General features: G+C 50.4%; 1 protein-coding gene and 1 long non-coding RNA gene across 3 annotated transcripts in view; one reads left to right on the top strand and one right to left on the bottom strand.

Annotated features, from left to right (window-relative positions):
• Window positions 1-1539: 1539 nt before the first annotated feature.
• Window positions 1540-7208, bottom strand: LOC118010656. Of its 2 annotated transcripts, XR_004679284.1 has the most exons (5): window positions 6575-7208; window positions 6347-6498; window positions 6066-6242; window positions 5726-5888; window positions 1540-2063 (listed from the first exon to the last, which is right to left on the bottom strand). It is a non-coding gene; the product is annotated as an uncharacterized LOC118010656 (long non-coding RNA). The 2 variants fall into 2 exon arrangements; XR_004679283.1 differs by lacking the exon at window positions 6066-6242.
• Window positions 7209-7518: 310 nt separating this feature from the next.
• The window catches only part of CCDC149 (coiled-coil domain containing 149), a 102698-nt gene continuing 96912 nt past the window's right edge, over window positions 7519-13304 (top strand). Inside the window, exon 1 of the mRNA XM_035005207.1 lies at window positions 7519-7649. Within this exon, the coding sequence (XP_034861098.1) occupies window positions 7602-7649 (48 nt within the window). The 5' untranslated portion in view covers window positions 7519-7601. The remainder of the gene's footprint in view (window positions 7650-13304) is intronic.

Raw genomic sequence — 13304 nt, forward strand, 5'->3', positions numbered from 1 at the left:
GTTGAGCCTTCAGAGAAGCACAGGCCCAGCCTCTGTCTGGTCTCCACAGGGGAGACTCCACATGAAAATGACCCAGCTGAGCCCAGACAACCCACAAAACCCCAGGAGACAATAGTAAATCAATGTTGGAGCTACTAGGTTTGAGGTGGTTTGTTGCATAGCAATGGGTGACCAGAATTCTGCTCTTCGGGAACTTCCAATATTCTCAACTTCAAAGCACGGTGAAGAAGCCAGAGCATGGGAATCAGAAGCTGGGCTCTGGCCACGGCTCTGTCCCTAACAGGCTCTGTGACATTGGGCAAGGTGCTTCGTCACTTGGGGCCTCTATTTCTCTCCTTGTAAACTAAGGGGTCCAGATCTCCGAGATTCCTTGTACTCCTAACTCTTTATGGTGCTGTAATCTTTCTTGGGTGGTGGTTAACAACACCTTCACTAACCTTCTGTGCAGAGCTCCACCCAAATGTAAAATTTGGCTTCATTTCATCGAGCTGCAGACCCTCAAGGTCATCTGGCTCAAGCTGCTCATCGTAGAGACGAGGACACCAAATCACAGACAGGGTGGTGAAGGTGCCCCAGCCCCCAAACTCACTACTCCAACCCACTGCTCCCTTTCTCAAGCTTTTGTCCGACTATTTCTTCCTTCACCTCAGAAAGGAGTCATTGCAACCTCTTTTTCAAATAATCTGGGATGTGGTGCAGAAACTCGCCAACTCATGTTTTCTGTGTCTTTGATTCTGCCCTCTCACAGCTTTCTAATTGGACCTGGTTTTTCTTTTTTGTGTGTTTTTAATTTTTTCAAAAGTTTTTTTTTTCTTTACTTATTTTTATGGTAGGATATATAGAACATAAAATTTGCTGTATTAACCATTTTTAAGCGTACCAAATGGGTCTAGTTTTCATGATTCATTCCCAGTTCCTGGAAAGGGTGACTATGTGACATAATATATAGCCATAGAGGCCGATTCTGGAATATTTCTCCACGTTTCTGCGGTGTTCAGCTGCTTGGGGAACTTGGCCACTGGACTAAGAGCCTCGAGGACAGAAGCCAGCATCTTAACCTGGTTGTTAGAAGATCCTCCTAAGATCTCTTATATCACCTTAAGATTGCTTTTCCTGGGTGCCTGGGTGGCTCAGATGGTTAAGCGTCTGCCTTCAGCTCAGGTCATGATCCCAGGGTCCTGGGATCGAGCCCCGCATCTGGCTCCCTGCTCAGCAGGGAGTCTGCATCTCTCTCTGCCCCTCACCCTGCTCTCATGCTCTCTCTCTCTCTCTCTCTCTTGCTCACTTGTGCTCTCCCAAATAAATAAATAAATAAATAAATAAATAAATAAATAAATAAAATCTTTTTAAAAGAAAGTTTTTTTCTGCTTCACGGGAACAACCAGGTGGGCATATATGTGCCTTTGGTGGCACAGGTGGGCATATATGTGCCTTTTTCCCCCCTAAAGGTAAGCTACTCAATGGAATAGCAGGGACACAGTAAGCTCATAAATACCCTTGTTGACAGTCTCTCTTTAGAAATCATGTTTATTTGCCAAGTTGTGTTTCTGCTAGAGAACAAAGAGAAATTTGCCCTTTGGTGACTGAATGAGGTCAAAGCATTATAATCGGTGTCACCAAGCCCTGACAATTTCTGCCCCGTGGATGTAGTAAAAGCAAGCAGATCACTGCCATCCTTTGAAACATTTGCTCAAGTACATCCACAAGCCCCGGCTGCGGACTGCAGGCAACACCTCTTTGTCTGCCCCCAGCTCAGGGAGCCACAGCAGCTCAACCGTTTGGACACTGAAAGGAATCACAGTTTTGGTGGAAAGCAGACACCAGTGCTGGTCCCATTCGCCTCTGACGGGAATGAAGGGGCAGTAAAACACTTTGGTGGACCTTGCGTTATGGGGTCTTGAATCTCCGGTCTCACCGTGGTTGCAAGTTGCAGAGGAAGGCCTGGCTCAGAGAAGCTATTCTCAAAAATCCATGAAGGGTTCTCTTTGCAGTCATGGTCATGGCCAGGCTGGAGAGGCTGCTCTCAACTGGGAGAGGCACATCATCAGAGAAACGTCATGACCCTGGATGAAGGGGAAGATAAAAATCAACATCCAGGCTTCTGAAGGACAGCCTAATGGACAATAAATATTTTACCAGCTCTAGCTATTTATATGGAATGCCACCTTTTCACCCTATCAAATTGTTTTCTTTGTGTTTTCTTCCCTCCCCCAAGTCCCATTACTTTTCCAAAGCGCAGAAGGAAAAAAAAAAACAACAACACTGTTGTCGCTTCGATAGTGAATTCTGTACACACAGTAGGTTCTAGATAATGTTAGTTCTTTTCTTTTGGTGTCCCTTTTCACTGAAATAAGCCTGTCCGTCTCTACTGGGTAAAAACCGTCCCCCCAACCCTAAGAGAAAAATCTGACCAGAGGACAATGTAGGTGATCCTATTTTAGACAATCATCAGACTTTTTTTTTTTTTTAAGAAGCCTCGCAGAGCGACAGGGTCAGTCCCTCTCTTGGCCTGCAGGAGAGGCCAGTGGCCCCCAAATCAGCCGTTTCTATTTTCAGATCCCCAAGTCCAGAGAGTGCTAACCTCCCCTGTGCTGAGGGCCACGCAGCCAACCCGGCAGCCGCTCAGGCCTGCAGCCTCTCTGCATTTACATTTCCATAAATTTACATCCAATTTGTGCTGAATCATATCCCCCCCACGCAGAAGAAATGAAATACATTATCAATAAGTACAACAAATTTGAATAATCTGGGAGCAGAGTGACTTTCCCTGTCTCTGTACATTTAACTCCTTCCTTGGGGCCCGACTCACACCATTTCCCCCACCAGCCTGCCCTCGCCTCTGCTTCCCCCCGCCCCCCTCCTCTCTCCCACCTTCTTGATTTTCTGGCCTCTTACCAGGAGCCCCACCGGGCCCTGCCTCTCCCTTTGCCCCTCCTTTCCTTCCTGGCCTCCTCCAGCTCTTGGCCCTTTGCTGCTGACGTCTGGGTCCCCCTTCTCAGAACCCTTCCATCCCAGGAGCGGCCCTTCTGCCTCGGCTGGTCCCCGCCCCCTGCCCCCTCAACGCCCCAGCCAATCACACCGACGCGTGCACCCCTCCAGGATGGCAATTGCGGGTCCCGGCCTGCCAGGCCATCATCAGCCCCACTCAGTCATTTGAGCACCTCAGTGGTGGTTCAGCAGGGAGTGGAACTTCCTTCCACCCCCTGCTGCCTGGCTGATTGGCAGCCAGTGGGGCTGGGGGGGTTGGGGGTGGGGAAGCAGCGAGCAACTGATTGTTTGCTGCTGGGCTAGGAGGGCATAGTGGTGGCAGAGAGAGGGCCCAGGAGCTCAGGAGGCAAACAGACAGAGGATGCTCTGAGTCAGGAACCCCGGGCAGAATCCGGGTCTGTCTGATATCTGGCTGCCAGCCGTGGGAGGGAAATGATGGATGAAGCGCTTTGCAGAGCATCCCCAGGTAGGGAGAAGAGAGGAGGCTTATCTTTTATAGAATTGAGGCCAGTGGCCCAGGGGACCTCAGGTCTCAGCGCTCTGTAGGAAGCCTGACTGCCATAGACACTAGGACCTACAGTCCTCTGCAGTCTTCCCCCCACGCCCTTAAAATAAAGAACAAAGGAATGCACTTAGCAACCAGGTGGGGTGGGGGAGGGCTCCTGGCAGGATCTGTCTAAATAGCCCTTCTTTGACAAAAGCAAGAATTGGGGATCTTAGTTCATATCGAGTTAATTTTTTAAAATTATATAAATATACAGTATATACATATATAAGACATCACTATAAACCGTTATCATTATGAATCATTTTCTTCCCAGGCTCATCACACTAGATTTCCTAATTCAGGCAGGAGAAAGGTGACTAGGGGAAAGGAGTGGTCATGAGTATTGCCCCAATTGTGTAGTTCAGAGAAAAGCTGAGCCAAAAATCTCAACTAGATATTTTCTAAGTTTCCTTTAAGGAGAACACTGACATTTTTGCTTGGGCAGCCAGAATTTGAATTGAAAATAGTGTCTGGAGAAGTTGTATCAAAAGCTTTAGGGCTTTCCCGGGTCTCTGGGGCTGTTGGGACTTGGCCAAAGTCATCTCGCAAGTCAGTGGAGACATGGTGATGAGAGGCTAGGTTTCTAACAACCAGTTCAAGTCATCCTTTCGCTCCCAGTCTCTCCAGAGATTTTTTTTTTGTTTGGTTTGGTTTTGTTTTCATCAGTATCTATCTGCTGGTTCAATGTCTTAGATTAAGCTATTTTGGAGTTGCCACATCTAAAACCCTCTCAAACTTTTGAAAGTGAGACGCATCACTCAAAAGCATCTAAGCACTTTCTTCTAACCCTGTACGTACATATAAACAAACAAACAAACAAACAAACAAACAAATAAATAAATAAATAAAGCTGGCCCTGGGGCTGTGAATCAATATGGAAAAATTGGGACCCTGGAGAGTGTGTGAAAACAGAGGCAAAGCCAACGTTTCAATACTAGTGTCTGGGTGGCAAATTTAAGATAAAGACAAATTTAAGGCCATGCCTGGTTTTCCATTGGTCCCGTGCAAATGGACTGTGGGCTGGAGCATTTCATGTACCGTTTTTATCAGACATAAGGACAGTTGGTGAGCAGTTTTAGTTTTTTCTTTGACAGAAGTTCACCACGATATAATTAGCTTTGTTTTTGTCAGCCTGGGCTGCTGCTGCTGAGGTATCTAGAGGCCTTTTGGTAAAGGTGCCTAAAAGCTTACATTGCATTTAATTATTATTATTACTCAATGTCAGGCTGCATAAATGAAAAGAGATAAAAAATCTCTTAAAAAATCTTAAAAAATCGCTTGCAGCTCCATTGCTTTGGTTCGTGATTAAACCACATCTCACAAGCTAAGCAGGTTCGAGCTGGCACTCGAGGCCTGGAACCCTCTAAGGAAAACCCCAGCCAACTACAGAGACCATGTCAATGGAGTTGAAAGTCTCCCTGCATGCTGCTGTGGGTAGAGGCTTGCCACTCTTCGATTTTCCTCCCCAATTTTATTTTTAAATACCTCAATCACTGGCTGACTGACTGCAGGGAAGAAAAACACATAGGGGAAACAGAGTCACACAGAGGGCTGTCTTAAAGATACATGGTCTCTCAGGTGAAGATTCCTGGGCTCGCAACTGCTTCCGGATTGTCCTGCCGCCTGGCTTCAGAGCAGCAGGTGAACTGAAAGCCTCAGGTGCACATGGTAACGGGAAGGGCGGGGCTGCTTTTCTACCTGACTGCCCGCGGAGAGAGAGGCACAGACCAGGAGGCAGTGGAAGGCAGATGGACCAGGTTATGCCTGATATTCCTGCAGTGTATATCATCCACAGGTCGGATGAAACCAGATGGTTTGCCAGAGGGCAATATATTGGCAGACAGTACTTTGCTTCGTAGCATGAGACATTGATCAGGCTGTTAGGAACAAGTGTTTGGCACCGAGTTAACCCTAGACGTTCAGCTCAGGGATGAACCTTCTTTCCACCACCTCCTTGGATTAAAAAGAGAATGGATTAGGTGGCCCAGCATGGTCAGGAAACCAGAAGCCTTAGGCTGCATTCTAGCCTCTTCTTTCTTCTCTTCCCGCTCGCTAGAACATTACCTTGCAGAACCTTGATGGTAAGGCTTGTGAACCCTCCTGGACAGGGACCATGGTCTGCAATGTTATTGAACATTCCCAGGATATGTACAGTATTTGTACACAACGGGCACTGAATAAATGTGTGACCTGGTAGACTGGCTCTTTCTCATAGCCCGAGCTGTAGAATCTTCTTTAGATGAGGGCCCAGAAGGTCATGATGCCAGGGGTTGTCGCTTGTTAAGGGCTGCCAGGGACAGTTCCGACCAGCCAGGCTCTTGATCAGTGCATCACCATCTGTGTTGGTTATCTGCTGATATATAGCAAACCACCCCAAACCTTAGTGGCTTCAGACATAACAGCCATGTATTTAGCCATGTGATCTGTGGGTCCGCAAATTGGGCAGTGCTCAGCTGGGTGGTTCTTCTGCCGGTTTCAGCTGGGCTCATGCATGAACATCTCATCTGTGGGGGTCATTGGCATCACTCACATATGTGGCAGTTGGCTGGTTGTTGGTCGTGAGTCCATCATCCAGCAAGCTATCCTGGGCTTGTTTGTTTGGTAGGGTTCACAGGTTCCCAAGAGCATAAGCAAGGATTAGTGCCCCTGCACATTTGCAACCTTGCACTAGCTAAAGCTAGTTACGTGGCTGAGCCTAGAGTCAAAGCTACAGACAATGGCAGGGAATTATTAACACCATTTTACAGTCTACATGCCGACAAAATGAGGCCAACGATAAAATGCAATATGGCCTTCTTCCAGGTGTGGTACCTCGTGTTCAGGTTTCCAAGATGCTGAAGAGACCCTCTGGGAGCCAGATGTCCTCACCAAGTCTCTGTTTCTCCATTTTTCAGATCTGTTTCCACATCTGATAAATGACGAGAACACTCATCTCACAGGGTTGATCCGGGATCCACAATGGGCTAAAAATAATAAGTAAATGTTGACAGTGATGCTCCCACAACTGTAAAATGGGTCCACAGCTTCTTCTCAACCTACCTGCTTGTCTTCACAGGTTGGGCTTCTGCAAGACTGGAAAGCTCACCTTGGTGGTGGTCCATGAGAGGATTTTAGGAGACCTGGGAAAACCACCTTGAATATTAATGACTTATTTGTGAAGATTCCCTGCCCTCTGTAATTCTCTTCAGTCTTTCCTCTCAGGAGACAGCCTCAGATCGAAGCCAGCAGGTCTTTAACACCTGCCCTGACAGAGCACGGCATCCCACTCAGAGCTTTTGGTCCTATTTAGAATTCAATATTGTTTTGTTTTCTATTTTATCATTTGCTTTCTATTTATGACAGCTGATAATTTGCGAAATAAATGTAAGTAAACATTAGTAGCTTCAAAAACAATGTTAAATATATAATAACGCGTGGTCCCTTCGTTCCCGTGACCAACAAACATTTGTGCAGCACCTACTATGTGCCAGGCCCCGTACCTAAGGTTCACTGGGGAACAAAGCCACCGCCCTCCCCCGCTGGGAAGTGGGTCAGGGGCTGGCTGGATTTGGGGGGTCACGCAGGTGCCTGTGAAGCGCGCCTCCCGCCAGGGGAGAGCAGGAATCCCGGAGCTAGTAGTGACCAGCATGCTGGGACCCCTTCGGCCCCCTCCCTGCGAGAATCGTGGTGTGTGTGTTGGCGGGGGGGGGGGGGGTAAACGTGGGGCCCGGGCTCCGGGGCACTGCGCGGGGGGGATCGGGGGTCGGGGCTGGGTGCGTGGCGGTCCGGGGGGCGGGGGCCCGGGCGGCGCGGGGAGGGCGGGGGGCGGCCAGACTGTGGCTGCGGCCCGGCCGCCGCGGCTCCTCCTCCCCTTCCCGCGGAGGCGGACGTTGAGTCAACAGCGCGGGCGGCCGCAGGCGGCGGCGGCGCGGCGGCTCGGAGGTGCCCGGCCCTGTCGGGGCCGCGCGGGGCTCGGGTGGCGGCGACGGCGGCGGCGCGGCGCGGGGAGGCGGAGGCGGAGGAGGCGGAGGAGGAGGCGGAGGAGGGCGGCGTCCGTGAAGCCGGCCCGCGCCTGCAGGAGGAGGCCATGAACGGCGACCGGACCGAGAGCGACTGGCAGGGGCTGGTGAGCGAGGTGAGGCCGAGGCGCCGGCCAGGCGGGAAGGGCCGGGCCGAGCGGCCGCCGCAGCCCCGAGCCCGCGCCCCCCCCCCCCGCCCCGGGGTGGCCGAGCGGGGTGGGGACGCGCGGGGGACGCGCTGCCCCCCGCCCCCGCCAGGCGCGCCGTTCCTCCCGCACTGCCCGGGCTAGCCGGGCGCCACTTCGCTCCGCGCCATCTGGTACCGGCTTCTGGAGAGGGGCCTTCGTCCCCGACCCCCGGCAGGGTTGGGCCCCGGATTGCGGAGCGCAGCGCGGGGATCCGGGAGGAGAGGCGCCAAGCCCCACCTGCTTGTCTGGTCACCGCCGTTCTGGAGCCTCGCGATTGGACGGCGGGTGCTGAAGCGGAAAGGTGGTGCCGGGGGGGGGGGGGGGGGGGCCGGGGGGGGGGGGGGGGGGGGGGGGGGGGGGGGGGGGGGGGGGGGGGGGGGGGGGGGGGAATCCGGACCCTGGGGTTCCACTCGGCCCAGGTGGAATTACCTGCCGTGGAGGTGCGGGTGGGGGAGTTCGGGGTCCTCCGTAGCCTTCATGCAGTCACTTACTCGTTTCTGTCAACACGTGTATGGCCGGCCTACTCCGTGTCAGGCGGGGAGCCTTTTGTCAAAGGCGTGAAAAGCAGGTGCAGAAGTCATCCCATCTGTGGAAGCAGAAAACACCAGTCCTCCCCCCCCCACCAAACTCTTTTGTCACAAACACCCCTGGGGCCCGCTTGTAGTCTCCGAAGCTATTCCCTCTTCAACCCAGCTTGGGCTTTTTGGCCCCGGAGGGGCTGTCCACAGACTTTTCCAGGTGAGAGTGAGGGCCCATGTCCCCCTCTCACAGGTAGGTAGCTGTTCCTGACTTAGCACCATATGTGACTAGCCACGTTACCCAGCCACGCTGAGCATCCCCCGGAAATTTTCCATTCTCTCCCTCCTGAGAACCATCCCCTTTGCCCAAGGCCAACTTGGGGCCTCTTGGACTTGACTCCTGTGCACACAATGCAGGTTGTAATGGTTTGCTCTCTTCCTTCCCTTGTGGGATGCTGGAGGGGAAACCCGGCATTGTCTTTCTCCTTTAATCATTTTCTGGGCCTCCAGGTCAGTCTGATAACATTACTTAATGTTCAGTGTGTGTGAAGCATTGTATTTCTGAGGAGGAATAAGATGTCCTAAGTTCTCCCTGGCTTAGTTTGTTTACTCTTGGTCTAGTAGTTGAAAGCTCCTAACTAGACGACATTCTGATACGTTGTTTTGCCCGGGTCTAACTATCAGGCTTTATGTCAAGGGACAGATCCTCTAGAGGACTTTTCTCTTGGCCCTTCAGGACTCACACCCATTAGTCAAGGAGGCTGGAGGTGGTTCTTCATAAAAGTCCAGTGCTGGGCTCTGAAATGACACCACTCCAACAAATACTTACCGAATGTCTATTAGCAGCCAGGTACATGGTGCTTGGGATTCAGTGGCAAAGAAGACAGACAGCCTCTTCTGCCCTCTAAGAGTTTCTGGAGCATAATGCTACAGTTTGAGAGAGTCCCACAGTAGACGCGAAGAGAATGCTAAGGAACAGAATGTAAAGGATGGAAAACCAAAGGAAGGAAATGTTTCATTGCACTCGAATGTGCCCCTCCGTGGCAGGCTTACCTCCACCTTGCACTGACCACACTGACTGTCGCCCCACTAGGACGTGTGTTTTCCTTGGCTTTGTTCCAAGGGCCTACACACTGGGCTCCGTACACAGCAGGTACCCCCGAAATGCTTATGGAATAAATCAAGGTCCTGGAATGGGTCTTTCAGGAGTTGCCGTGCCTGTTCCAGCTGCATTTCTGCAGGGTAATGCCTTCTTGCCTTCCACAGACATTCATTAAAGGCTTGCTGGCCTCACAGCTAGAGAATTTGAACCCTGGTCTGTCTGACTGCAGAGCTTGGGATCATTGGGCTGTACTTTGTATTTTGATCATTGGTTCATCTGTCTATATCTTTAACTAGACAGCAGCTTCTCCAAGGGAGGGGACCATGTCTTACTCATCTTTGAATCCTCAGCAACTAAATCAGTGTTTTTTAGAGTATGATCCACACATCACCTGCACCAGAGTCATTTGGGGAGCAGAGTGCAAAGAGTTACTCTGCGTTTTTGGAAAAAATGCAAGTTTCAGAGTCTCTCCCCAAATGTATTGTGTGCCCACCTCCTCACCATGGATACGTCTAAGTCCTAACCCCCGAGTAGCTATGAATGGGACCTTATTTGGAGATAGGGCCTTTGCAGATATAATCAAGTTAAAGACCATGAGATGAGATCATTCTGGATTTAGGGGGAGCCCTAAATCTAATGACTGGTGTCCTTATAAAAGAAAGTAAAGGTAGATTTCAGACACAGGGCTACAAGGGAGAAGGCCATGGGAAGACAGACACACACACAGGGAGGCCATATCAATAGAGATTGGAGTTGTACAGCAAAAATCCCAGGATGTCAAGTTTTGCCAGCCGCCACCAGAAGCTGGAAGCGGCACGGACCAGATTCTCCCTCAGAGCCTCCAGAAGGAATCAGTTCTGCTGACACCTTGACTGTGGACATCTGGTCTCCACAGCTGTGAGAGAGTAAATTTCTGTTTTAAACCACCCAGTTTGTGGTAACTGGTTATGGCAACCACAAGAAACTGATGCACCCATGGCGTGAAAATGCCCAGGAGCATAGCCTCAAATCTGCTTTTCTGAGAAACTGAGCTCCCCGGGGGATTCCCCTGCCCACTCAAGTTTAGCTGGCTGGGTGTGGACTGGGTCTGGCGTGGAGGTGTCTGATACTTAGCCAAGCAGGATTCCAGGAAGAGAGTGGTCAATGGCCCGTGGTGTTTCACAGTGATTTTGGACCCCAGCCGAAGGAACTGGGGAAGAGGTCACCAGACATCTGACCTGAGCTGACTGGGCTTTTTGACAACTCCCATCGGTTATCTGCGGAAGACCTGGCTTCTGCCTCCCACCCTGGATGCACACTCCATTACCCCTCCTGCCCAGAGCCCCGTGCTCTCTTTCGATCAGTTTGCTTCCTCGGCTTGCCTCTAGGAAGCAGTTTTCATTTAAAATGATCCTACAGAGATCAGTTTTATTTTCATATTTTTAGTATAACAAGCTGAAATTACAGCCTCCTCTCAGGCCCTGAAGTGAACACGGCCATGCATGTGAAAAAGCATGGCTGGTGTGCTATTTTGGAAATTAAATGTCTGGGGAGGGGGCAATGTTCTTCTTAACACCACCTGAGGTGATCTTTCAAAATCAGGGAGAAATCTGGAACTGCAGCCGTGCAGACAATCCATAACTTTCTATTTCTAAAATAAAAATGCTAGCCACTTCACAGCCTACTGCCCTGTGATAAACCATGCCGAGTTCAATTTCACTATTTTCACTATTTGAGTGTTGGTTAATTAATTAGGTAGCAATCAGTCTCATATTCCTTGAGTGTGTCATATGACCCTGGGCCTCTGCCCAGAGTGGAGCCACTGACATTTGAAAGAGAGAGATTGAAGAGACATATAGTCGGCCCTGTGGTTAATGGCACAGCTTTGGGTCTCGGTTGTCGACTGAGATCTAGGGTTAAATCTTGCCTTCCTCTTTCTGGGTGCAAATGATCAAAAACCCAACCCAAAGGGGGTCAGCTCAGGGAATTAATTGGCTGATGTTGTGGGTTGAATTGTGCTCCCCCAAAACATGTTCAAATCATAACCCCCACCCCACAGCTGCGAACGTAGCCTTATTTGGAAATAGAATCTTTAAAGACGTAATCAAGTTAAGGTGAGGTCATTAGAGTGGGCTCCTAATCCAATGAGGAGAGGAAAAGTTGGATGTAGAGACGCACAGAGGGAAGGCAATGTGAAGTTATAGAAGAAAGAAGGCCGTGTGATCAGTTATGCAGCTAACAGGAGTGCCCGAGATTGCTGGCAACTACCAGAAGCTAGGAAGAGGCAAGGAACAGTCCTCCCCTAGAGCATTATTAGGGAGCATGGCCCTGCTGACACCTTAATTTTGGACTTCTAACCCCCAGGAGTATCAGAGAGTTCATTTCTCTTGTTTCAAGCCACCTGGTTTATCTAGCAAACCACTACAGCTGGCCTGACTACTGAGTCCCAGGTAGGGTGGTTTTGGGCACAGCTGGATTCCCTACTCACACAGACCCTTGGGTCTCCTTGCTGTTTGTCTTCAGCCTCAGCCTCCCATACATTCAAGTTCAGAGCGGAAAACAAGCTCTTATGTAGTACATTCCATAAAACCACAGGAATCGCTCCCCGTGAACCCACTCAGATCACTGGCCTGCCCTGGAACGAAACTGCTCAGGAGCGTGGTGATCTGACGGTCTTAGGCCCTGCCCCGGAGGCCACATGGCCCGAGAGCAGGTCAGGGCCCTGGGGGCTGTTTGCCAGAAGCAGAATGGACTTGAAAGAATCACCTCACTGTGCAATTTCTCTGAGCCTCGTTTTTTCCTCATCTTCAATAGAGTAATAAAGTGGCCCCTCATAGGTGCTGTGAGGCTCAAAGGAAGTAGTGCTGGTTAGTGCTTTGTCCTCTGCCAGGCAAATGGTCTGTGAACATTAGTACAGTGACCATGAACCTCAGGACGGAAACTTGGATATTCACAAAATGAAAACTTCTGTATTTTGCTACAACACCTGAATTTTGGTTACAGGTTCCCATTGTAAGGGTGGTGGAAGGATAATTTGGAGTGCAGTCATGCCTCTCCCTTTCCCTGAGCTTGTATTTACGTCCCAGGGGGCTCCAGCAGGACTCCGCCATTGGCAGGGGTGATGGGGGCGGGGGGCACGCATCTGGTGCCTGGCCACAGTCTCCTCATTTCAGGCTAGTATCTGGTCAGAGGTCACTGTTGTGTCCCTCCTTGTCCCCCTCTTATGCTGCTCATGTCCATGTAGTGCTCAGTCACTGCTCTGAGCATAGGGGACTTCACTCTCTGGCCCAGGCTAGGGGCCGGGCATTCCTATCCTGCCGCCCCCGAATCACTCCTCAGCTGAGGGAAACCTGTGGAAACTATTGTGCACTTGTCTGCGTTGATGTATCACATGACACCAGGCAGGGTCCAAGGCCCGTAAGATTATTTCCTACTTCCTCAGAAAGAAGGGTAGATTGGTAGGGTCAAGTTTAAGCCACGATAACAAAGATACCAACCCTCAAAATAGATCATTCTAATAAGGTAGATATGTAGGTCTCATTCATGTTACAGTGTGGTGGTCCAGCTGGGGAGGGCAGCCCTGCTCCACAAGGCATTTGAGAACCCGGATTTTGGGGCACCTTCTTACTCCAGTGTGTCTTGGGGATGGTCCTCAACTGTATGTGTAAAGCTGGTTGCTACCATGTTTTTGCCCCAGCCCATGAGAATGGAGAAAAAGAGGGCAGGGGGAGTCCAGGGCAAGGGGCTTTTCTTTAATGAGGGATGACTTCTGCTCACATCCCCTTGGTCTGAGCGTAGTCATGTGGCCCCACCTTGCTGTAAGAGAGGCTAGGGAATGTAATCATTAGCAGGATGTGCCCAGCTTAACTTTGGGAGGGTTCTTCTTATCATCACCTGAGACGATTTTTCCAAATTTAGGAGATTCAAAAGTAAGAAGGGTACATAGGACATGAAAAATACAACCATAAAAGGAAAAAAGGATAA

This window comes from Mirounga leonina, unplaced genomic scaffold (genome assembly GCF_011800145.1).
Source record: "Mirounga leonina isolate KUSES-001 unplaced genomic scaffold, KU_Mleo_1.0 Mir_129, whole genome shotgun sequence".
Taxonomy (NCBI): domain Eukaryota; kingdom Metazoa; phylum Chordata; class Mammalia; order Carnivora; family Phocidae; genus Mirounga; species Mirounga leonina.